At 36.8% G+C, this 25,698-nt stretch overlaps 3 protein-coding genes and 1 pseudogene across 4 annotated transcripts; 2 read left to right on the forward strand and 2 right to left on the reverse strand.

Moving 5' to 3' along the window:
* Positions 1–39: 39 nt before the first annotated feature.
* LOC105974185 (wall-associated receptor kinase 2-like) lies at positions 40–2,996 on the reverse strand. The gene is made up of 3 exons (XM_088815924.1): positions 2,143–2,996; positions 1,335–1,505; positions 40–1,243 (listed from the first exon to the last, which is right to left on the reverse strand). Exons 1-3 carry the CDS (start codon positions 2,993–2,995, stop codon positions 105–107), a joined length of 2,163 nt encoding a protein of 720 aa, XP_088672050.1. The 5' UTR covers position 2,996; the 3' UTR covers positions 40–104.
* A 9,209-nt stretch (positions 2,997–12,205) lies between these two features.
* On the forward strand, positions 12,206–15,711 carry LOC105974184 (putative wall-associated receptor kinase-like 16 pseudogene; annotated as a pseudogene). The gene is made up of 3 exons (XR_016030167.1): positions 12,206–12,958; positions 14,028–14,192; positions 14,342–15,711. The product of XR_016030167.1 is annotated as a putative wall-associated receptor kinase-like 16 pseudogene (transcript).
* Positions 15,712–16,695: 984 nt separating this feature from the next.
* LOC105974191 (wall-associated receptor kinase 2-like) lies at positions 16,696–19,580 on the forward strand. Its single transcript, XM_088815925.1, has 3 exons — positions 16,696–17,750; positions 17,875–18,045; positions 18,182–19,580. The coding sequence occupies exons 1-3, from the start codon at positions 16,817–16,819 to the stop codon at positions 19,405–19,407; spliced, it is 2,331 nt and encodes a 776-aa protein (XP_088672051.1). The 5' UTR covers positions 16,696–16,816; the 3' UTR covers positions 19,408–19,580.
* A 602-nt stretch (positions 19,581–20,182) lies between these two features.
* On the reverse strand, positions 20,183–21,706 carry LOC105974367 (gibberellin 20 oxidase 2). Its single transcript, XM_012999453.2, has 3 exons — positions 21,138–21,706; positions 20,710–21,031; positions 20,183–20,629 (listed from the first exon to the last, which is right to left on the reverse strand). The coding sequence occupies exons 1-3, from the start codon at positions 21,644–21,646 to the stop codon at positions 20,366–20,368; spliced, it is 1,095 nt and encodes a 364-aa protein (XP_012854907.2). The 5' UTR covers positions 21,647–21,706; the 3' UTR covers positions 20,183–20,365.
* Between the last annotated feature and the right edge of the window lie 3,992 nt (positions 21,707–25,698).

A 25,698-nucleotide genomic window follows, 5' to 3' on the forward strand; every position in this document is an offset into this window, starting at 1 on the left:
TTGTTATATATTGGTCCTGTAATTTGCAACTACTCTCTCTCTCTCTCTCTCACATACGTACCAAAACCTCACTGATTTGAAGAATGTTACAAGGCTCCCTATGGTTATTGATTGGGCAATGGAAAACCTGACTTGCGACGCGGCGAAAACGAACCCACCGATTCCGTCTCTTCTCCATCTTCCCTATTCCGGGCCCACGCGTGTTTCCCACCGAGCCTCAAACCTTCCAACTCCATAGCCACCTCCTTCATACTAGGTCTATCTTCACCTCTCACATACAAACACCCTTTTGCCAGCTTAGCAACTTCCATTATCTGTTCATAATTATCTCCCACAATACTATCATCGATAATTTCGAGTATTCGATCTTGCTTTAGCAACGAAAGAAAGAAGTACGACAGATTCTTCTCAACCTCCGGTTTATCGAACCGTATCGCCCTCCTACCGGTTAGTAGCTCCAATAGTACAACTCCGAAACTATAAACATCGCTTTTTTCGGTCAATTGATTTGTCTGCATGTATTCAGGATCAAGATATCCGAATGTACCTTGCATCATAGTAGACAGCTGAGTGTGGTCTATGGGAACCAATCTCGAAGCTCCGAAATCGGCTACTTTTGCTGTGAAGGTATGGTCTAAGAGAATATTGTCTGATTTCACATCTCTATGTATGATTGGAGTAGAAGCTGCAGAGTGTAGGTACGAGAGCACGCCGGCAGTCTCTGCAGCTATTCTCAAACGAGTCTCCCAATTAAGATAACGGGCCTTGACTTGATTGTGCACGTGTGAAGAAAGTGTGCCATTGTCTACGAATTCGTAAACGAGAAGGGGCACTTCGGTTTCGAAGCAACAACCAAGTAGCCTGACCACATTCCTGTGGTTGACTTGAGAAAGAATGAGCACCTCGTTTATGAATTGCTCGGTTTGGTTCGGATCGACTCTTTTGGACCTTTTTATAGCAACTATGGTGTTGTCTTGTAGTAATCCTTTGTACACAGTACCGAATCCACCTTGGCCGATGATCATGTCGTTATGGAATTCGTTCGTCGCCTTTTGCAGCTGAATTGAAGTGAAGATCTTCACCATGTCTTGAGATCTTTCTCGATGGGCTAGTTTATCAAGCAACATCATGCCACCATTCCGATGGAAGTACTCTTCCTTCGCTTTGTTGTCTCTTCGTCTCTTGAGCTCCAAGTAAAGTATGCACACAGACAATAAAAGGACAATCACCCCTAGAGCACTCCCTGTAATTTCAAGAATCCAAAACAATGTACGTATAAAAGTTAGTTAACTTATCGAATCGAACATACATCATGAACTATATATTCAAAAAACCTGCAAGGATTCTTAGTATAAGCGATTCACCACGCCTGCAACCTTGTCCACCTGTCTTTCCATCGCCACGGTACCCTTTCGGGCAAGGACACTCGAAACCGCCTACATTGTTCACGCATTTATAATTACCGCACATCTTTTTAAGAACCGGATCTTTACATTCATCTATATCTGCAAATTGATAAAAAGCACGATAATCATATATATAAGAGTAAAAAGAAAAAGGGTTAATTGCAAATACCACCCCTGTAAAATGTCTAATTGTCAAATACCCCTCTATCAAAAAAAATCATCCATACCCCTTGTGGAACATGTTTTGAAGCACACTGCACTCGTTGTAACTTTAATCTTTGACCAAGCGTAAAAAGACGAAAATGTCCCGGGCTTTATTGCAATTAATAAATCATATTAGTGTTTTAACCTTTTTTTTAATAGTTTTTCAATTTTAAACAAAAAATTCAAAATATAATAATAATAACAACAACAACAACAATAATAAAATTAAAATAAAAAAAAATAAAAAAATATATAAAAAGAAAATGAGAAAAAGTCTTCGTCCATGATCTTGTTCCCCAGCAGCATCCCACCCCCACGCACTACCCCACCCTCCTGCGCCACCACCAGGCTCACCACCGCCACCACCACCACCACCACCACCACCACCATATCTTCTTCAGATCCACCGCACAAACGCCAAGCAAAAAATTTCAACATTTTAAATACATTTAATCCACTCATTTTAATGCCTGCCTGATGAAATACGCTCATATATACATATATATATATATATATATAGAAACACACATACCAGCACAACCATCGACGAGATAAGGATTTCCTTGATAACCCTTAACGCAACTACAACGATACCCGTTGACGTTTTTCGTTTGGTTGCAAGTGGAGTAGGAGCTCAAACAAGCATAGCTAGCCTTGTTCATTTGAGCCTCCTCGCACGTGCCGTTTCCAATGGCCCAATCAATAACCATAGGAAGATGTGTAGTCTTCTTCAAATCTGTTAGACTTTGGAGTGAAAAATTGAATGCATTTTCCTCGGCAACAAAAGCATACCCACAATCGTTGAAATCCCAAACTCTTGTGTAATTCCTATAACTCCCCAAATCAATATCCATATCCCAAGCATTCTGGGGAATTGAAGTTTGACAGCAGCCTGAACCCGTACAAGAACCTTCCATCAGATCCTCACGTGTATAGCACGTGGTCATGCATCCCGTCAGGTAACTCCGGCCAAGCCGCTGCCCGGACACAAATCCATATGCATCACATCCCACAATCGTGACCGTGTTAGCTGTATTACTGATTGTAAGATGTGTGGGCAAGGTTGTCCTTGTTCCAATGCTGGAAGCCCTGCTGCCATTGCGATGGTAACAAACGTGCCCTATCAGATTCATCGCTGTCAGTTGGCCGTCGTCGAGGTTTATACTTTTGATTGGCATGTTCAGTAAGAACAGTTGTTGTGTGCCGTTGGAGGTTTCGTTGCAGAAGACCTTGAAACTAGGGTTTTCGTAACATTTTTCTGTGGTGCCGAATGGATATGGGATGCTTACGCCGCCGCAAGTGGCGGTGCAACCAGTCTTTGTTATCCCCGGTAAATTTTGGGAGAGTGCTGGTTTGATCATAGCGAAGAAGAAGAAGACGATCATCATCATGATCATGGGAAGAACCACTACTGACATCTCGTACTATATATTTATGTTAATTCTTCTGTTTTCTGGGTTGTTATTATTATGCACTTAAAACAAGATTCCTACCATAAATTTATACAAATTCTCCCAAGCAATTGGGAATTAAACAAAATTTTAACTGCAAGTGTCATTTTTTTTTTTTTGGCTGGATTAATGAAATAATTTACATATTTTGACAAAGTAAACATTTATGTCAATTTCATGCATCGTAGACTTGTTTGTAATTGGTGAACAATCACCCTCTTACATAATTGATTTTTTGTTTTTTTTAATGATGTTAATTTCAATCTTCATTTCTATTTTAAAGAAAGAAAGAAGTTTACGGAGTAAAAGAATATAGGGTTAATTACGGCCACGATGTAATGTCAAATTACGTCATGTTTGGATGTATAGTTACAAGTTTACAACCACCCCTCAAATTATGTAGCTTTCATCCTTGCAGTGTCGAATTTAGTGGAATCTTTTAGATTGTGTGGAATATTCTCCAATCTGGAGCTTCGAAATTGGGGCCTCAATAAAATAGAAGGGACTTTTGGATATCTTGATCCTGAATACATGCAGACAAATCAATTGACCGAAAAAAGCGACGTTTATAGCTTCGGAGTAGTACTATTGGAGCTACTAACGGCGATATGCTTCGACAAACCGGAGTAGGAGAAGAATTGTTCGTACTTTTTTCTTTCGATGCTGAAGCAAGATCGAATAATGGAAGTTGTTGATGAAAGATGGGGATGGTTATAACTTATAGTACAAGTACTGGATATGATATATATCATTAATAGAGAGATCATATTGTTGCTCTACCTATATTGGGTCTAAGTACTGCAGGTGTATGTATGTTTGATTCTGTGCTGCTAGCTAGACAATGACTTTGTAGATTTTTTTTATTTCAAGTTGCTATAAACTTGTGTAATAATACGATAAGTCTATATTGTACACTGATGAGTCATTTTCATGTTGCATATGTTCAGATTATTTTTGAGGTAAGGTTAATTAAAAAAAAATCACTTATGTTTGGATAATTACAACCACGCCTCAACTACGAATCTTTTTACATATCCACTCTTATGGTGTCAAACCCAACATAACCTTTTATATTTTGTGGAATCTTCTTTAGCTTGTACTTGTTTTGTGCCAAAAAAAAAAACAGTTTTAGATGTATCACAATCTGATATATCTACAAGACAAGAAACAAGTCTTGTGATTATATATCTTATTTCAAAAAATGGAGCTCGAATGGAATAAAACGGGTACAAACTGAATCAAATACCACTTAATCTAAAAGATTTTGTTAAATTGGATAGCGAAAAAATAGACATGTAAGAATATTCATAAAGCTTTTGAGGAGTGGTTTTTTGACTTTTTCATAAGTTAAATATAATCGATCGCCTTCTTTGTTGTGAGAAGGTAAGACTTTTGTTTAATTAGTCGAGATTATGACCTCCCATTGACTCGAGTTAAATATCCACTACTCGATTATGACCTCTGTTGGGTGCTAAATACCAACACGCAAGTGTACGTATCGCAAACAAGTAGTAAAGTAGACTCGTGAGAGTCGGATATCGATCCCACAGGGAATACGCAAATTATTTAATCCTAAGTACCAAATCTTAACAATTACGATTTTTATCCAGCCTACGCAGGGTTGTCAATTTAATTAACTAATAAAATTAAAATAATTAAGAAAACAAGTAATCACGAGAAAAAGTCAATAATAAACGGATCTAGGATTTTATCTTCCCCCTATGCGATAATTCTTCACCCAATTAATCTCCTATTATGCAAGTTACGATTCCCGATTATTAACCCAAGACACGAAATTATTCATAACCAGCTGTCGCTGCGCTATAAACCTATTATTCATAAAAGATTCACTATATGTCTATGCAAACCTAATATAAATAAAGCATTAAATGACAAGTCTTGCAAACGGCTACCTAAGGTATTATCTGTATGTCTACGATAATACATGCAATTAACACACGCATTCGGTGAAAAACTACTCGAAGGCTCTTCTATCCCTGTTCTAATTATTAAAACGATCTGTCAATCAATTCTAACAATAACAAATAGCAACATAAGTTAGCTACGCTCATGCACTAAATACGATCAAGATAGAAGAAATAATCGAAGAATTAAACTTGCATAAAAGTCGAAAAAGAGGTTCGAATCACCACATAGGGTTCCAATAAAATCCTAGAATAAAAACTTAGCTACTCATGTTCGTTACGGAAAACATAATGAAAATACGAAAAATCATAAAAACAATAAAAGAGGAGAACTATAATGAAGAGTCGTCAAGTCTTCGTCTTCGTTCTTGCTCCTTGATTGCGTGTCGAAAGATAAAAGCTAAAAACTAAAATAAAGATGAAAGGTAAAAGATAAAAAAGATAGGTCTAATTGTGTGCTTGTGGCCTTTAAATAGGGTGCAAAAGTCTAATAGGGCGGGTTTCCTTGTATAATTGAGTTCCCTTCACTGCGCCATCACGTCCACTCACACGGCCGTGTGAGATTTTGAACTAAAATCCGCACGGCCGTGCGGTCTTTTAATTCTTCAGAAATCTGCTTTTTTCACTTTTGGCCCACTTTTTCTCTGAATTTGCAGTTTTCACCCCAAAAGTTGTCAATTCTTCAATTTGCACCTAAAATACAAATAATAACCAAATTAAGCACCAATTATCGTAAAAACACACCAAAAGCTCCAATTAAAAGGTATAATTAAGTGTATAAATATACACTTAACACACCCCCAAACTTGAACTTTTGCTTGTCCTCAAGTAAAATCAAATCAAGAACACAAACCAAAACCATGCATCTCATTACATAGATCGATGGGTCAACTTAGCGTTTTCAGAATTTGCAATTATGATGACAATTCATAGGTATTCGCAAGCTTAACATTCAACGGCACTTAGTCACTCCTATTACCAAAAACCACAAATCATACAATTGCTTCAAGTATCCAATATTTGCAAGTTAAAGATAGAAAGAATTTATACTTACATGCATATATTTGACTCCAAATACTCACCAAATTATTTTACTCAACTAATATTGAACAATAAGCTATTGGGATCATTGGGACTTTGTGGCTTTCAATTGTTAGGCTCTTTGGTCCGAGGTAGGTAATATGGGTATATGTGGCTAATTTTCTTGAATTGAGGTGATTACGCCAAAATTTGAAAGATAGGCGTTTGAAACAATGAATTCACCTCTAGGGACTTAAATAAACTCGATTCTCCAAAATTCACACGTCAACACTTTTGCCTTGAGGCAATGGATCGAGTTTTCAACACAACTCAACAACTAGTCCTTATTTCTCCCTTCTAATCTATTCTTCTTCTTCTTTTTATTTTTTTTTCTTTTTCTTTTTTTTTTTTTTTTTTTTTTTCGAATCGAAGGATTTAGATATATATATATATATATATATATATGAAGATGCACATATATATCTATCCTTTTTCTTTTTCTCTTTCTTTTTTTTTTTTTTTTTTTTTTTTTTTTTTTTTTTTAGAAGAAGAAGAAAGATCTAATAAAACATTTCGACCGAACTCCAAGGGATAATTATTCAAAAATCTCCACTTTTCCACCTTCTACATATTAGCTAAAAGAAAGAACACCTTTTTTCTCCGAGGCTCAAATCAAGGTTCTAAGGATAAAAATTTAAAGGTAGGCTTGAAAGGCTCAAACGGTTCAAAGAAGGCCCAAATCATATCCCAAATCACTCATTACCCAACACTTCGTTTCATAAATGTCCTAAGGTGAGATTTAAAACCGAACAAAGCATGATTGAGCACAAATAAATTCCAAATTTAAAATGCAAAACATTCAACCAAAGCAAAGCACAAGGTGTGATTCCTAGCAATAATTCACTTCTACGTTCCGTTGAATCGAAAGCTAGACAAATACATACTCCTTATCAACATAAAACAAGTAGTTTCATCATCAAACATTGACCATCTACCATCATCGTAATTCATCGATGCATCGAACAAATTTTTTTTTTTTTATTTTTTTTTTATTTTTTTTTTTTTTTTGTTTTTATTTTTTTTTTTTTCATAATAAAAACGAAAATAATAAAACGGCAACTAAAACAAAAACTAAAGCATGCAAAATAAAATAAAATAAAAAAACACAAATAAGCCGCACATAAAATAAAACAAGTAGTTAACCACCCCCAAACTTAAAATTCACATTGCCCTCAATGTGATTCGCCCGGAGTTTAAGGATAGAAAACACCTGTTTTTAAGCGTCGGGACCATCGTCGGGTTGTTGGATTTTTATCGGTTTTCTTGCCCTTCCCTTTGCTCTTTGAAGTGCATTCGCCTTGTGAGGTGCCCTCCCCGTCACGTCCTCGTTTCCCCACTTTCTTGAACCCTCCTTGCACAAATCAGCAACAAACAACCGAGATAAGCAACAATATGTGTGTAGTTGGTGAATTTTCGGTGAAATTGTTCAAGAAAGTCGAAAATTTTGAAAAGATGGGGTTAGGGTTCGAATTAGGAGAGAAGTGGGGATTGGAATTGTGAAAATTGGGGTTTGGAAAACCCCTATTTAATATGCCCGAATTTTTTTTTTTTTTTTTTTTTTTTTTTTTTTTTTTTTTTCCGCACGGCCGTGCGGAATTTTGGCCTTAAATCTGCACGGCCGTGCCATTTTGCATATTTGGGCAGTGGTTGTTTCAATTTTTGGACGGCCGTGCGATTTTTAAGGGAAAAATCCGCACGGCCGTCCCATTTCCGGATTTTATACAGTAGCATCCCCGAAATTCACACGGCCGTGTGAAATTCCTGCCCTTTTCTTGCACGGCCGTGTGAATAATTGCATTTAGGTCCCTGCAAAATAAAAACTTCTTATTAGTGCCCCTGAAACCTTTTTTTTTTTTTTTTTTTTTTTTTTTTTTTTTTTTTTTTTAATAAAATAAAATAAAATAAAAACTAACAAATTTAAAATAACAAAAAAAAATAAAATAATAAAAAAAACGAAAGCTCGGGTTGCCTCCCGAGAAGCGCTAAGTTTACAGTCTTCAGCCGGACTTTGTCTGCTTCTTTGTTCAAGCTAACGTGACCGAAGTCACTTGGCGATTGAATTCCTCTCCCCAATAATGCTCGTTTGGTTCGTTAGGTGGCCACATCCACCTTGCACGTTCATCATTGTTATCATCCCAACTCTTTTGACTGTCCCTCGGCGGAGTTGAAATTGAGCTCGCACAATAAACTTGCTCCGTCCGACTATCTTTTCCGCCACCATCTCCTGCACTTAAAGATCCTTTCCCATGGTCTAAGATCAAAACGTCAAAATCGTCATGATTTGTAAAATCCACAAGATCAATAGCATAACAATCACTATCATCACATGGATTTTTATTAGCGCTAAAAACGTTAAATTTGATCGTTTGATCGTGCACTGTCATTGAAAGATCACCACTAGTACAATCAATTAGAGTTTTCGACGTGGCTAAAAACGGCCTTCCTAGAATAAGAGGTATCTCCCTATCTTCATCTATATCAAGTATAACGAAATCCACAGGGAAAATAAATTTATTCACTTTTACTAGCACGTTCTCTAGAATACCTTTTGGGTAAACTAAAGACCTATCGGCTAATTGAAGGGTTATAGCCGTTGGTTCAATCTCACCTAACCCAAGATTTTTGTAAATGGAATAAGGCATGAGATTAATGCTAGCACCTAAATCAATGAGCGACCTAAAATTTCTACCTCCGATAGTGCAAGGAATAGTGAACTTACCTGGATCGCCGAGTTTTTGTGGAAGGGGTCGTACAAGAATTTCACTGCATTGCTCTGTGAGTTGGATGATCTCATTCCCTTGCAATTTATTCCTCTTTGTTACGAGCTCCTTGAGGAATTTCACCCACTTTGGCATCTTTTGAATGGCTTCGATAAACGGAATATTGATGTGGATTTCCTTCAGCTTGTTCAAGAATCCTTGGTGCTCGGCATCGAGCTTCTTCTTTTGAAGCTTTTGAGGATATGGGACTTGAGGGACTCGTGAGATCACTGTGGGAGATGGCGGTTCCTTGCGAGTTGCTTCTTTTTCCTCAATCTCATTCGGCTCCTCGATTACCGTGTTTAGCTTCTCCTTTCGTGGGGCCTCCTCCAATTGTCTCCCGTTCCTTAAACTCACGGCGTTGCACTGCTCGACGTTGTTCTTCCGAGGATCTTCCGTGTTTGATGGCAGTGCTCCCGATGGCCTCGCTGTTAGTTGGGTTGCAAGTTGACCCATCTGTGTTTCTAAATTGCGGATGGAGGCTTGGGTGGTTGTCATAAACTGCGCCAAGATGTTTGCGAGATCTCCACCTTGAGGTTGGGCTTGAGGCGGATTTTGGAATCCGGGCGCTGGTCGTGAATAATTAGGCGGTTGACCTTGAGGTGGTGCTTGCCTTTGTCCTTGCTGATTTCCTCCCCACCCAAAGTTAGGGTGATCCTTCCATCCGGGATTATACGTGTTGGAGTACGGGTTCCTCTGTTGTCGGTTGGTGTCATGCACATAATTCAGAGACTCCGTTTCTTCTACGCGCTGGTCGGGAACTTGGACTGCATGGACTTGCTGAGTCTGCAAAGCAGCTACTTGCTTCGATAGCTTCTCCAATTGGGCCGTGATTGCAGTGACTCCGTCTAACTCCAAAATTCCTCCCGTCTTGACTGTTCCGCTATTCGACCGGTCCGATGCTCGCATGTATTTATTTCTGGCGATTCGTTCCAAGAGCTCGTATGCTTCGTCATAGGTCAAACTCATGAACATACCTCCAGCTGCAGAGTCGAGCACGGTTCTCGAGTTGTCTTGCAATCCATCGTAAAATATTTGCAATTGGCGCCACTCTTGAAGTCCATGATTCGGGCACCTCCTTACTAGCTGCTTGAACCGCTCCCACGTCTCGAATAGTGCTTCACCGGCTTCTTGTATGAAATTTTGAATTTCTCTCCGGATTCTCTCAGTTTTTGTTGGGGAGTTGTATGTGTTCATGAAAAGTTGCGCTAGCTGGGCCCAAGACGAGATGGAGTGCGGTGCGCGAGTTTGCAACCATTCTCGGGCTGCTCCTTGTAGGGAGTGCTTGAACAGGCGGAGTTGCAGTGCTTCGGGTGTTACTCCGTTCATCTTGTGCGAGTCGCACGTTTCGAGAAAGTTGACCAAGTGAAGATGTGGATCTTCATGAGCCAATCCGCTGAAAAGACCATTGTTTTGGAGCATCGTGAGGAGTCCCGCTCGAATCTCGAAATTGTTGGCTTCAATGGGGGGCTGCTGGATGCTTGATTGGAACCCATTGAGTGTCGGGACGGTGTACTCATGCAGTGCTCGTTGACGAGGCGGTGGATTAATCAGCTGGCGTTGCTCTTGCTCGTTGACAATTTCTCTTGCCACATTCGGTGGGCGCCTTTGGTCACCTTCTCCACGATTATTCTCGTCCTCCATCGTTGCCGGATTGTTTTGGGCTAACCGTTGATTTCTCCTGGCTTGCCTAAACGTTCGCTCAATTTCGGGATCAAGAGGTAGCAGGCTCGTGTCGTGTCCTCTTCGCATAAAAAGTACCTAAAACAAAATAAAAAAAAATAATTAAATAAAATAAAAAAAATTTGGCTGAAGTAAGAAAAATTGTTCAAATTTAATATTAGGATAAATAAATAATTTAGCCGTATTCCCCGGCAACGGCGCCAAAAAAACTTGTTGGGTGCTAAATACCAACACGCAAGTGTACGTATCGCAAACAAGTAGTAAAGTAGACTCGTGAGAGTCGGATATCGATCCCACAGGGAATACGCAAATTATTTAATCCTAAGTACCAAATCTTAACAATTACGATTTTTATCCAGCCTACGCAGGGTTGTCAATTTAATTAACTAATAAAATTAAAATAATTAAGAAAACAAGTAATCACGAGAAAAAGTCAATAATAAACGGATCTAGGATTTTATCTTCCCCCTATGCGATAATTCTTCACCCAATTAATCTCCTATTATGCAAGTTACGATTCCCGATTATTAACCCAAGACACGAAATTATTCATAACCAGCTGTCGCTGCGCTATAAACCTATTATTCATAAAAGATTCACTATATGTCTATGCAAACCTAATATAAATAAAGCATTAAATGACAAGTCTTGCAAACGGCTACCTAAGGTATTATCTGTATGTCTACGATAATACATGCAATTAACACACGCATTCGGTGAAAAACTACTCGAAGGCTCTTCTATCCCTGTTCTAATTATTAAAACGATCTGTCAATCAATTCTAACAATAACAAATAGCAACATAAGTTAGCTACGCTCATGCACTAAATACGATCAAGATAGAAGAAATAATCGAAGAATTAAACTTGCATAAAAGTCGAAAAAGAGGTTCGAATCACCACATAGGGTTCCAATAAAATCCTAGAATAAAAACTTAGCTACTCATGTTCGTTACGGAAAACATAATGAAAATACGAAAAATCATAAAAACAATAAAAGAGGAGAACTATAATGAAGAGTCGTCAAGTCTTCGTCTTCGTTCTTGCTCCTTGATTGCGTGTCGAAAGATAAAAGCTAAAAACTAAAATAAAGATGAAAGGTAAAAGATAAAAAAGATAGGTCTAATTGTGTGCTTGTGGCCTTTAAATAGGGTGCAAAAGTCTAATAGGGCGGGTTTCCTTGTATAATTGAGTTCCCTTCACTGCGCCATCACGTCCACTCACACGGCCGTGTGAGATTTTGAACTAAAATCCGCACGGCCGTGCGGTCTTTTAATTCTTCAGAAATCTGCTTTTTTCACTTTTGGCCCACTTTTTCTCTGAATTTGCAGTTTTCACCCCAAAAGTTGTCAATTCTTCAATTTGCACCTAAAATACAAATAATAACCAAATTAAGCACCAATTATCGTAAAAACACACCAAAAGCTCCAATTAAAAGGTATAATTAAGTGTATAAATATACACTTAACAACCTCCCATTGACTCGAGTTAAATATCACTAACTCAGCCCCATAATCAAAATGTACACGCAAATAGAATGTATGTATAAATAATAGTAAAAATTATTGTACACGAAAAGAGTAGCTTTCCATGATGTAAAGTTTGCTTGAGAGAATTAATTACTCCACAATTAGCATCGGGTTAGTATAAATTCATGTACTAATCTTGTTTCAAAACACAAGAAAAAAAAAAACATAATGGGGCGGCGTCGTTTTGGTAAGGTGGTGGAAACTATGCAAACGGTGGTTCTTCCCCATATTCATCTTCTTCTTTGCCACCAAACCAGCAGCACTCTCCGAAAATTCCGCCATTGTTATAGCAAAGCCGAATTGCGTCGACCGGTGCGGCAACATAAGCATCCCATATCCTTTTGGCAGTTGGCACCACAGAAAACTGCCACGCCAACATGAAAGTTTCCTCGTCACCTGCAATACAAGTTCGATTGATGAACCGAAATTGTTCTTAAATAACAGCACAATTCCAGTCATAGACATAAGTATCGACGGCCAGGTGAGAGTTATGAAGCTGATAGGGCACGATTGTTACGCTCGCAACGGCACCAGAGGTTACCACAATGACCCCGTGACAACTGTGTCCGAATACCGAATACCTCACAATTAACAACACCGCCAATAAGATCACCGTCGTCGGCTGCGATGCGTACGCGTACGTTTCCGGGATGCGGCTTGACCGTAGATACCTGACGGGCTGCACCGCGGTGTGTTACGCCGAGGAGGATCTGGAGGAAGGCTCGTGCATGGGTTCAGGCTGCTGCCAAACTTCATTTCCTATGGTTATCGATTGGGCGATCGGAAACGGTACGTGTGAGGAGGCGCGGATGAACTCCACTTCTTATGCTTGCGTCAGCCCTAATTCTACATGGTTACGGCTACAGGTGTCGTTGCCCCGAGGGTTATCGAGGAAATCCTTACATCGTCAACGGTTGTCTTGGTATGTGTGTGTATGCCCTTGTTTCTTGTTTTTTAATTATCCGCAAAGGACACCTAATTTTTTTTGTCTTTCAAATATATCCACCTTATTCAAATTTATTTGCAAATAAGAAAAATCCTTTTATATACACCAAAATTACCCCCAATTCATTAAAATTCAATTCAACTCCAATTTCATTATTTACACCCCAATTTAGCCCAATTTCATCAATTAACCAATTTTAACCCTAATTTCAATTTTGACCCGCCACCACCAGAGACCGCTGGTCAGCTGCCGTTGACTTTTTTTTTTTTGGTAGGTCAACTGTCGAGTCTTCGGCGTTGACTTTACTTTACTTTTTTTTTTTTTTTATAATTTTGTTTTTTCAGAAAAAAAAATATTTTAATTAATATTACTGTCTTGGCTACTAAATTACTGTCTCCAACAATTATTTATCTTTTGGAGACAGTAATTTAACTATAAATTGACTTTTTTTTTCTTCCAAAATATTTTAATTAATATTACTGTCTTGGCTGCTAAATTAATGTCTACAACAGTTATTTAACTGTCGGAGACAGTAATTTAACTGTTAATTGACTTTTTTTTTTAATATTTTAATTAATAGGGTTAATTGCATTTCGCCACCTAGACTTTGCCCGTTTTTGTACTTTACCACTTTAACTAAAAAAAGTTGCACGGTCGCACCCAAATATTCATTTTTGACGCACAGAACCACCTGGAGGGAATATTCTTGCGAATCTTTCCACTTTCCGGTGCACGCACGCTGCACATGCCAAAGTACATGGGCATTTTCGTCTTTTCCTTTAACATCCTCCTAAATGCCCTAATTTCGCCCTAAACGACCTCGAAACGCCAAAATCTAATGCAGACGTAGCAGTGGGTTCAGTGCCCCTTATTGTTCCGGTTTCAGAAAAACTTGACCTCGCGCAATTTGTCGCCTCTTCATCAAATTCACTCTTTCATAGTATGTAATGTGTATGCCTAGTAAATAGCAATGATTATTGTGCCTTTTTAAATCGTCTCTAAATTTGCCAAAAAACAAAAAATTATGAATATATATTTCTTGCATATATTGATGAATGTGGAGATGTTGATCTTAGCAAGTGCAAATATGAGTGTAAGAACACGGAAGGCGGTTTTGAATGTACTTGCCCCAAAGGGTACCGTGGCGATGGCAAGATAGTTGGAGAAGGTTGCAGGCGTGGCGAATCGCTTTTGTTAAGAATTTTTGCAGGTGGCCGGGTTATATCTATATATAGTTGAACTAATTTGTCTAATCTTTGTTGTTTACGATGTTCGATTTTTCATTACGGCAACATTAATTTTGCTTAATGTATTGGTCTGTTTTTTCGATTCTTGAAACATATATATAATAAACTGCAGGGATTGCTCTTGGGGTGATTATTCTTCTATTGGCTGTTTGCTTGTTGTACTTGGAGCTCAAAAGAAGGAAATCCAACAGAAGAAAGCAAGAGAACTTTCTTCAAAATGGTGGCTTCATGTTACTCGAAAAACTAGCTACAAGAGAAAGATCGCAAGACATGGTGAAGATCTTCACTTCAGCCGAGCTGCAAAAGGCGACGAACGAGTTCAGTAACGATATGATAATCGGCCAAGGTGGTTTTGGCACCGTGTACAAGGGATTATTGCAAGACAACACTTTAGTTTCCGTAAAAAAGTCCAAGAGAGTCGATCCGAACCAAACCGAGCAATTCATAAACGAGGTGCTCGTTCTTTCTCAAGTCAACCACAGGAATGTGGTCAGGCTACTAGGTTGTTGCTTCGAAACCGAAAGTGCCCCTTCTCCTTTACGAATGCGTAGACAATGGCACACTCTCTTCGCACATGCACAATCCGTCAAAGGCGCGTTATCTTAATTGGGAGACGCGTTTAAAGATAGCTGCAGAAACTGCTGGCGTGCTTTCGTACCTACACTCTTCGGCTTCTACATCAATCATACATAAAGATGTCAAGTCGGACAACATTCTTCTGGACAGTAATTTCACAGCTAAAGTGGCCGATTTCGGAGCTTCGAAATTGGTTCCTCAAGATCAGACTCAACTATCTACCATGGTGCAAGGTACATTCGGATATCTTGATCCTGAATACATGCAGACAAATCAATTGACCGAAAAAAGCGATGTCTATAGTTTCGGAGTAGTACTATTGGAGCTACTAACCGGTAGGGGGGCAATACGGTTCGACAAACCGGAGGTTGAGAAGAATTTGTCATACTTCTTTCTTTCGTTGCTAAAGGAAGATCGAATACTCGAAATTATCGATGATAGTATTGTGAGAGATAATTATGAGCAAATAATGGAAGTTGCTAAGCTTGCGAAAGAGTGCTTAAATGTGAAAGGTGAAGATAGGCCTAGTATGAAAGAGGTGGCTATGGAGTTGGAAGGTTTGAGGCTCGGCGGAAAACAGTACTCGTGGGCCCGAAACAACGAAGACGAGACGGAATATTTGCTCCGTGAGCGGAGCATTAATGGTGATGGTAATAGCACAAGTGTTGGATATGACAGCATTAGAGATGTGATTCTACCTGTATTAGGTGGAGGGAGATAGAAATTATTTGCTCATGAGTTTGATTGTGTGTTTGTTTTCTTGTACAATAATTAATAGCATAATTAGTGCTGCAAAGTGATGAGTGATTTGTCATCTTCATTTGATTAAATATATGTTGTGATTTTGTATATATAACTTTTTTGCCATTATGAATATATGAAGGTTGATTTGTATAGAAATGAAATTAATGAATAAAAAGTGAGCAGTTTATTATTATTATTACTAGCATTTTTTTCTCGTGCGATGCACGGGATATTATTTCAAGAATTAAAAAAAAAACAATTTAATACATAATAAGAAAATGTAGTATACGAACATAGTAAAATTTAATAATATAGGATTATTCATATTTTATACAACATTAGTTTATTTAAATTTTGCATATGAAGATTTATAATCCAAATATATAGATTTAGATTTAACAAACCGAATTTCTATCTTTATTTCTTAAGATTTGAGATATATTGATGAAAAATAAGAGATTGATAACTGTTCAAAATTAGTAGAGAAAAAATATTAAAAATAAATAATTAAAAAAATACCATTAAAAATATTTAGGGTTGTTCGGCGTTTCTTTCTTTTATATACAAGATTTTTTTTAATTTTCTAGCAACTGCATTTGTTATATATTTGGTCCTGTAATTTGCAACTGTAATTTGCAACTAGTCTCTCTCTCTCTCCCCAACAATGACCTTTTCTTGTATGCTTCCACATTTTTCTTGTAATAATAATATAATTGGAATGGGGAACTTGGAGAAAAAAAATCTATATACTGAGCCTAGTAGAGCCTGTCGAGCTCGAGTTCGAGCTCAGTTCATTTTATTTATTATTATATGATACTAAAAAGAATTATAGAATAAAAAGTAAAACTGATATTTAAAAATATATATATGTATTTATTATTATATTATGAATATTACATACTTTATTTGATTTTGAATCGGCTCATCGAGCTCATGAGCCGACGGCTCAACTCGTTTACAGCCTTATCTAACAATCGGCAACTATTCTTCATTTAAGAAAAAAAGAAAAGAACAAAAGAACTTTACTTCTTTTAAGTCAAGATTTTAAGTCAAGAATATAATTATTTATAATTAATTACGAAGAAACTTCGTTAATCTTGCCAAAGACCTAGACTTGATCGATCCATTGACTCAGAAAAATGAAACCAAAAAACCAGTAGTATATATATGTATAGTTTTATCATCCATTCTGTATAAATCTTTTCTTTTATGATTATATAACTGAAAATATATATATATATATTAGAAAGAAAAAAAAAACAGTACGATGGTGCGACGTCGTTTTGATAGTGTGCTTCAAACCTTACCGTTGATGGTTTTTTCCATCATCATCTTCTTCTTCTTCGCTATGATCAAACCAGCACTCTCCCAAAATTTGCCGGCCATAGCAAAGCCTGGTTGCGCCGACCGATGCGGCAACATAAGCATCCCATATCCATTCGGCACCACAGAAAATTGTTACCGAAGCCCGAGTTTCATGGTGGTCTGCAACGAAACATTCAGCCCCCCACAATTGTTCTTAGGAGAAAGCACAATGCAAATCCAAAATATAAGTCTCGACGACGGCCAACTGAGATTGAATAATCGGATAGGGCACGTTTGTTACCATCCCAATGGCAGATTGGCTTCCATCTTTCAAACAAGTACAACCTTGCCCCCACATCTTACAATCAATGATACAGCTAATACCGTCACGATTGTGGGATGTGATGCATATGCATTTGTCTCCCGTGAGCAGCTTGACCGGAGTTACTTTTCCGTTTGCATGACCATGTGTTTTAAACATGAGGATGTGACGGAAGGTTCCTGTACGGGTTCAGGCTGCTGTCAGACTTCCATTCTCCCAAATGTTAGGGATATGCATATTCAATTGTACAGTTTTTTTAATAACACAAGAGTTTGGGATTTCAACGGTTGTGGGTATGCTTTTGTTGCTGAGAAAAATGCATTCAATTTTTCATACCAAAACCTCACCAATTTGAAGAAGACTACACATCTTCCTATGGTTATTGATTGGGCAATGGAAAACCTGACTTGTGAAGCGGCGAAAACGAACCGGAGAACGGGCAGGGGCAGTATTACTACTTATGCTTGTTTGAGCTCCAACTCCACCTGCGTCGAACCCAAAAACGGGAATGGGTATCGCTGTAGTTGCATTAAGGGTTATCAAGGAAATCCTTATCTCGTCGACGGTTGTACTGGTATGTGTATATAATATATGCCCATGTTTCTTGTTTTTTTTTTTTTTTTTTTTTTGTTTTTTTTTTCTTTGACTCTTTCATAGCGTGCGCGACTTCAATTATCGTGCTTTTTTGTAATTTGCAGATATAGATGAATGTAACGATCCGGTTCTTAAAAAGATGTGCGGTGATTATAAATGCGTGAACAATGAAGGCGATTTTGAGTGTCCTTGCCCGAAAGGGTACCGTGGCGATGGGAAGACAGGTGGACAAGGTTGCAGGCGTGGTGAACCACTTATACTAAGAATCGTTGCAGGTTATTTGAATATATACTTGTTTAACTAATTTGTCTATTTAATCTTTCTTGTTCAACATGTATGTTCGATTCGATATGTTTATTAACTTTTATGCTTAATTTGTATTGGGATTCTTGAAATTACATGTATAAACAGGGAGTGCTGTAGGGGTGATTGTTCTTTTATTGTCTGCGTGCGTACTTTACTTGGAGCTCAAGAGACGAAGATCCAACAAAGCAAAGGAAGAGTACTTTCATCGGAATGGTGGCATGATGTTGCTTGAAAAACTAGCTCGTAGAGGAAGATCTCCAGACATGGTCAAAATCTTCACTTCAACCGAGCTGCAAAAGGCGACAAACGACTTCAATAATGACATGATCATCGGCCAAGGTGGATTCGGCACTGTGTACAAAGGATTACTACAAGACAACACCATAGTTGCTATAAAAAGGTCCAAAAGAGTCGATCCGAACCAAACCGAGCAATTCATAAACGAGGTGCTTGTTCTTTCTCAAGTCAACCACAGGAATGTGGTCAGGCTCCTCGGTTGTTGCTTCGAAACCGAAGTGCCCCTTCTTGTTTACGAATTCGTAGACAACGGCACACTTTCTTCACACGTGCACAATCAGTTCAAGGCCCGTTATCTTAATTGGGAGACTCGTTTAAGGATAGCTGCAGAAACTGCCGGCGTGCTCTCGTACTTACACTCTGCAGCTGCTACTCCAATCATACATAGAGATGTGAAATCAGACAATATTCTCTTAGACCACACTTTCACAGCTAAAGTGGCCGATTTCGGAGCTTCAAGATTGGTTCCTGTGGACCATACTCAGCTTTCTACCATGGTACAAGGAACTTTCGGATATCTTGATCCTGAATACATGCAGACAAATCAGTTGACCGAGAAAAGCGATGTCTATAGTTTCGGAGTTGTACTATTGGAGCTACTAACCGGTAGGGGGGCAATACGGTTTGACAAACCGGAGGTTGAGAAGAATCTGTCTTACTTCTTTCTTTCGTTGCTGAAGCAAGATCGAATACTCGAAATTGTCGATGATAGTATTGTGGGAGATAATTATGAGCAGATAATGGAAGTTGCTAAGCTGGCAAAAGGGTGCTTAAATGTGAGAGGTGAAGATAGGCCTAGTATGAAGGAGGTGGCCGTGGAGTTGGAAGGTTTGAGGCTCGGTGGGAAACGCGCGTGGGCCCGGAATGGGGACGACGGAGAAGAGACGGAATCTTTGCTTCGTGATCGATTGAACGAATTTGTTGTTAATGATGGTGGTGATGATGGTAGTTATAGCACAAGTACTGCTGCTGGATATGATAGCATTAGAGATCAGATTGTTGTACTTGTACCAACATTGGGTGGTGGGAGGTAGATAATATTTTGATGTCTTAAGTTCAGTTCTTTGTATTGTTTGAGTTTGATTTTCTGTTGATGCTTTGATTATGCCTAGGTGTGATGTTTCTAGATTTATTTGTAATAAACTTTGTACAATAATAATAGCATTGGGTGTTAATATATTTATGTGAAGATTTATATTTATCCAAATGAAATTCAATGAGTAATAAAATGTGACTTTTTTTTTTTTGGGTAAATTATACGACTATCCCTTGAGGTAAAATTAAATTCCTTCTATTTGAGTAATTACACTCACCATCAACTATGAACCTTCTTACACGTAATAGAATCTTCTACATTATGTTGAATATTCTCTAGTTCTCGTTTTATCTCATTCGAGCTCCACATTTGAAACAAGATAATTATAAGATGTATCTCTCGGTTTGTATATATCAGACCGTGGTACATCAGAAACTGCATTTTTGCACAAAACAAGTACAAACTAGAGAACATTCCGCGGAATCTAGAAAATTCTATTGAATTTGACACCATAAGGGTGAATATGAAAGAAGATTCATAATTGAGGGGGAGATGTTGTAATTATCCAGACAAGAAGGGATTTTTCGTAATTTAACATTGGGTCGTAATTTACCCTTTTCTTTGTTGGGTTTTGCATTGGCTAATTGAGCCTGAAATGGGCTACCTTGTTTAGTTGGGTTGGACAAATGGCAGCCCAAATTAATTATGATTATAATTTGACCAATCAATTCCCACGTGTGCCAATATTATATAATTTTATACAAGGCTATATTTATATATTCGGAAACTTTTATTTAAAACAAACTCCAAAATAGCAATACACACATCACAAAATGAATCCGTACACACCAATAGATACCAAACACACACTAATTATTGCACGAGGAAATTAAAATACGATAATTAAAAATAATAAAATAAAAGGACGACCTAGTTAGGTAGGTATCTAGCTAGGGCTAGGTTGTGTGGTGGGAAACGAGCCACGTAATGAAATTTTGTAGGGTAGCAATATCAACCCTATAATGTTTCTGTGTGAATCCAAGATACTCCGACCATTTGAAATCAGGGTACAACCTTTGCCTCTTCTTCACTAGCTCTTTTGGTGGTACAATCACTTTGTCTTCTCTAGGGCACATGAAAAATACCAAAGATACCCTCGCCATTTTCTCGTTCACCACTGCTCTGTGCTCGCAACTCTTATACACTCCATTCGACAATGCCTTATACATAAATTAGTCAAGATAAGATTAAACACTGGTGTGGTTAAAATATTATGTAATAGAAAATATATTTGACTTACAGCGAAAGTGTCACCGAGATTGATGACTAATGCGTTGGGTCTAGGTTTGACGGATTTCCATTTGTTTCCGGAGAAAACTTGGAGACCGCCAACTTGATCTTGATGGAGGATGGTTAGAGCCGTTGGATCGCAGTGGGGTCCGGTGCCGAGGGCTAGATCGGGTTCTTGGCACGGTGGGTAGAAGTTGCATCTCATAATGGAACTACCGTCTTCGAAAAACTCTTTGAAGTAGGATCGATTTACACCCAAACTTATTCCCAGGATTTCCATTATGGTTAGAGATAACTTCTTCATTGCCTCGCAATACTTTTCGAATATCAATCTATCAAGAAAAAAAAATTAAAAAAAAAATTACATGCTAAGTAGTGTTATAAATGAATCGCGCGAGCCATTTAAATCAAATATATATACACTTATTAATCGCTTACCCCTTGTTTTCAAATTCTTGGCGAAAAGCCGATTTGAAAAACGCAGTTGCCTCGGAATCACGAGGGGCGCCATTTCCGTGGAAGAAACAAGAAATAGTTTCCTTCCACGGTAAATTCAACGAAAAACGATCTGCATGGGCAAACGAATACCCCCAAAAGCTATCTGGCTCTCTTTGAACCCTCATTTTTTCGTCAATGGGGAGATTAAAGAAATCTCTAACGTGATCGTTAACCGTGTTTATGAGCTCCATATCGACGCCATGATTGATCACTTGGAACAAACCATGGCTCAAACAAGCTGATCTAACCAGCTCGGCTGTCACCCGAGTCGACTCAGTATCGCCGTTAAAGAAACCCTCGAGATCAACGACGGGTTCGTTGAGTTCTTCTTGGTTAGCAATGTCGTCGGCATGGTTGTTTTTTTCTTTGGGCCAAATGAATTTATGTGGAATCATATTTGAGGGCAATTTGGGAAGAGAAAGCTCGTGGAGTAAAGCATTTGAATCCATCTTAATAATTAATATTCAAGATTATATTGTTGGCACAAGTGATGCGTATATAGAATATTATTGGAGGTATATATAGAGAGGGAATATATGTTTTTTTTACTAAATTACCCTTGACCGGAGAAATTTTGTTTCTTGAATTTTCTTTAATTTGTATATAGAAAAAATTTGAGCAAAACAAATCTTTTAATTATCTTTAATTTGAGCAAAACAAATCTTTGATTTTAATAGTGGTGGTGTGGTTGTATTGGGGTTACAAGACAACCAAACTTTAGCACTATGTATTATATTGTTCTTTCATATATAAATAAAATAAAAAAATCCAATATTTGCATGTATCGAGAGTGGCAAAGTTGCTACATGTAGTGTATCAACTAGTGTGTTTCTTTGCCTTTTACTATTTGTTTTTTTACCTATATAGTAGTGAACGATTGCCGGTGAGATTCAAACTCTTGTTCCTTTTATTTCGTCTGGCTTAAATAATATCATGTTGAATGATCATCTCAATTAAAATTTTAATTAGTTGTTAGAGAAATGTATTATTTAATATTAATATTTTCAAAAATTAATAAAAGAACTTAGTAGAATATTGAGTAACGAATCCAAGTAGTACACGTGTACACAAAAATAAAATATCTAGACTCTATGAGACTAGATTCCACAAAATCAATTAATTGATTCGGTATCTATCTCTGCATGTTTAGTGTCGTTTGCAAGATTGCGCATTTCTTTATTTCATGTTTTTCTTAATAATTGTCATAGTCGGTCGATCTGCATATAATAACACACATTTATGTCTATATGTGTGTTTAGTGGAAAATTATTTCATTATATTAACAGTTAATAATCACCAAGTGTATTTCACCGGGATGTAGTATCTAGGAAAGCTAATATATTTTTGGCTTAATTTCACCTTGCACCCTCAAAATGTACCATTTTGACACTTTGCACCCTCAAAAATAATTTATGACATTTTGCACCCTCAAAATCGTTCAAAGTGCACCCTAGTCTATTTTCCTGCCGTATTTTTTTGTCATCGACTTATTTTAAAATCGTTAACATGGTCATTTTTGTCTATTCAGTTGTTTTTTCTTCGGGGTGCAAAATGCAAATGTATTTTTTCGAGCAAAAATATATTGACAATCAAAAAATAGCTCAACGATGGAAATTCTGGCCGGAAAATAAAGTAGGGTGCAATTTGAACGATTAAACATGTTTTTTAGGGTGTAAAGTGCCATAAATTATTTCCAAGGGTGCAAAGCGCCAAAATTGTATATTTCGAGGGTGCAAGGTGAAATTAAGCCTATAATTTTCAAGAAAACATTATTTATTATTGGGCCTTGTTTTATATAATGGGTTACCTTATTTAGTTGGGCTGAACAATGACATGTTTTATATAAGTGGGTAAATATTAACGGTCTGCAACACTTGTAAGCTCAAAGGCCCATTTGTGTGGGCCCACACCATATGCACCCTAATCTGTTTATCGAGCTCAAACGATCTTTAATCGAGCCAACACGACTTTTACGGGATCGAATCAAGTTTCATAATTTATCGAACGAGCTTTGTTCAGTATGTTAACAAATCGAGCTCAAACTGGCTTCGGCTTTTAGATGACTTATACATTAATTGATCAATAGAAAACACACACACACACACAATCAAGAATTGTATGTATTGTCAGAATTTAGAAAGAATACAAATAAAGAAGACAAAGTACTTTCTAGAAGGTTTGGTGAGTTTTAGTAATTAGCACTATTTGAGGAAGTAAAAGAAAATGCCAAACTATTAGGTACGAGTAACATGGGTTCTTACATGGCCCCCCTTCTAGAAGATATATCCACCCACACCCACTTCTTTTTTTTATTTCGATTTTATATATTAATTATATTCGAGGGACCATTTCATAATTATAATAACATTATTACACTATTTATGTATATTATATTGTTTTTAATAAAAAAAAATAATATTGAGTCACACATAAATTTAAAACTCATAGTAGAAACCAAAAAAATATTAATGAGCCGAGAAAAATAGGTACTATATTTGGTTGCTGCCTCTATCGTCATTCGTCATCACCGCCACCAACCACCTCCGTATACCGCCACACCGCCACCACCCCACCCTTTTGTCTATCTAATGGAAAAATTCGTAAAAGAAAATTAATTGGCTATATATATAATATATATTTTTTAAATAATTTAGTTGATGTTTTGTGAAGGTTTTTTTTTTTTTTTTTTTTTGAGGTTTGTTCACGCAGGGATTATATATTTTTGGTGATTATAATTTAAATTATGAGTAATTAATTGGTTAATAAAGTCAGATACAGAGGATATGATTGGCTAGAATGTGGATGAGACGTCTTGTCAGGTGGTTTATATTGTTATTAACTGAAAAAGACATTTATAATTAGAAATAACATAATTATAATTATAATATGATTAATAAGTGGCATGGTTCTGTTCATCAAGACATTTAACTAAATCAATGGTTCTTTCAGATGATGCTTCTCTTCTTACAGGTGTCGTGTGTGTGTGTGTGTGTGTGTATATATATATATATATATATATATATATCTTGACAGCAATTATTACTGTGATGAAAATGAAAATTGACTAAAAAAATGAAGAAAAAATTGACAAAGAGAAGTAATTAGCACATGGTAGAGAGCTTCACAACGCCGCAAAGTAGATTGGTTTGGTGAGAGCATGTGAAATTAATACCCCTTTTATTATTATTATTATTATTTTTAATTTATGAGTAATATATAATAATTTTCCAACTGCCAACTTCCTTAATGTCTTTCTTCTTTCATATCATATTAATTAATAATCTTTGTAATTGTTTTTAAATGAAATGTGGAAATATTATCCAATTTATTGACCATATATCTCCTCCACCTCAACACCGCCGCCATGCACCACCACTCCACCACCACCACCACCGCCAGCCACCTACCTTTAACTAACCAAGCTCTTCTCTTTCCTAATTTCTATTTTAGTATTTTCTGCAACTTTTGAGAGATCTGTTTACCAACCATCCAAACATGTCACATGCTCTTCAATTCATGATATCTCTCTATTATATATTTTCTTTTCCTTCTTTTTTAAATAAAATATATATGTAACAAGCAACAATAATTGACTAATTAATTAATCAGGAATTTTAATGGGCTACATTTTGATTTAGCTTCACTCTCACACAATTTTATATATATATATATATATATATATATATATATATATATATATATATATATATATATATATATATATATATATATATATATATATATATATATATATATATATATATATATATATATATGTATGAGCGTATATATCTTGAGTGAGTAGGTATATTTAGGTGGAGGAATATGCGCCATTTTCTGTGGAATATAGTCACAAGAATTAGATTCCAATACACACCATTTAGTTTCTAATAAGTTCAACTAATAATACCATGTGCGTGTTTAATTAGTCTGTGTATTTCGAAAATTTAGGGCCGTGTTATATTTATCTTATTTTATTTAAATGCGATATTGGTTGGTGATAATATCGGCTATCTATTTATTCAAAAAAAAATTACAATAATAAGATTTTTAAAAAGTTTTTCCAAAAGATATTTAAAATTTTGAGAAACGGTGGATCTGTTAAAATTACCGACACTACAAAAAAAAATTATTGATTAAAAGAGATTACCGACCAAAAAAATGGATCAAAAGTGGACTGATTGGCCGATAATATCGACAATTTATAACCCTAGTTTCTACATCTTTTAAATGTGACTCTTTTAGTGCCCTAGATAAGAATTGATTGGACAATATTTGTGGTAGTAAAGTCAAATTATTGAATCTCCAATAATCGAAATCTTATCATTTGAAATCAATAGTAGATTCTTAATGGTAATAAATTCATTTGGATTGAATTTGTGTGGGTCAAAAGCTGTCAGCATATTATATATATATATATATATATATATATATATATATATATATATATATATGATTTTCATGGCAAAAGCAAAGATATGATACTCTTAGGTCAATTAAT

Source organism: Erythranthe guttata, chromosome 3, assembly GCF_056151865.1.
Source record: "Erythranthe guttata isolate IM_541 chromosome 3, IM_541, whole genome shotgun sequence".
NCBI lineage: Eukaryota > Viridiplantae > Streptophyta > Magnoliopsida > Lamiales > Phrymaceae > Erythranthe > Erythranthe guttata.

What these genes read in the sequence shown, in the direction of transcription:
- LOC105974185 (XM_088815924.1), bottom strand. Translation starts at nt 2,995, where the DNA reads ATGATCGTCTTCTTCTTCTTCGCTATGATCAAACCAGCACTCTCCCAA. An exon ending in TCTCGTCGATGGTTGTGCTG is followed by an intron (nt 1,506 to 2,142) that starts GTATGTGTGTTT and finishes ATCAATTTGCAG; the next exon opens with ATATAGATGAATGTAAAGAT. An exon ending in TATACTAAGAATCCTTGCAG is followed by an intron (nt 1,244 to 1,334) that starts GTTTTTTGAATA and finishes TTGAAATTACAG; the next exon opens with GGAGTGCTCTAGGGGTGATT.
- LOC105974191 (XM_088815925.1), top strand. Translation starts at nt 16,817, where the DNA reads ATGGTGCGACGTCGTTTTGATAGTGTGCTTCAAACCTTACCGTTGATG. An exon ending in TCTCGTCGACGGTTGTACTG is followed by an intron (nt 17,751 to 17,874) that starts GTATGTGTATAT and finishes TGTAATTTGCAG; the next exon opens with ATATAGATGAATGTAACGAT. An exon ending in TATACTAAGAATCGTTGCAG is followed by an intron (nt 18,046 to 18,181) that starts GTTATTTGAATA and finishes ATGTATAAACAG; the next exon opens with GGAGTGCTGTAGGGGTGATT.
- LOC105974367 (XM_012999453.2), bottom strand. Translation starts at nt 21,646, where the DNA reads ATGGATTCAAATGCTTTACTCCACGAGCTTTCTCTTCCCAAATTGCCC. An exon ending in CAAGAATTTGAAAACAAGGG is followed by an intron (nt 21,032 to 21,137) that starts GTAAGCGATTAA and finishes TTTTCTTGATAG; the next exon opens with ATTGATATTCGAAAAGTATT. An exon ending in ATCTCGGTGACACTTTCGCT is followed by an intron (nt 20,630 to 20,709) that starts GTAAGTCAAATA and finishes TTTATGTATAAG; the next exon opens with GCATTGTCGAATGGAGTGTA.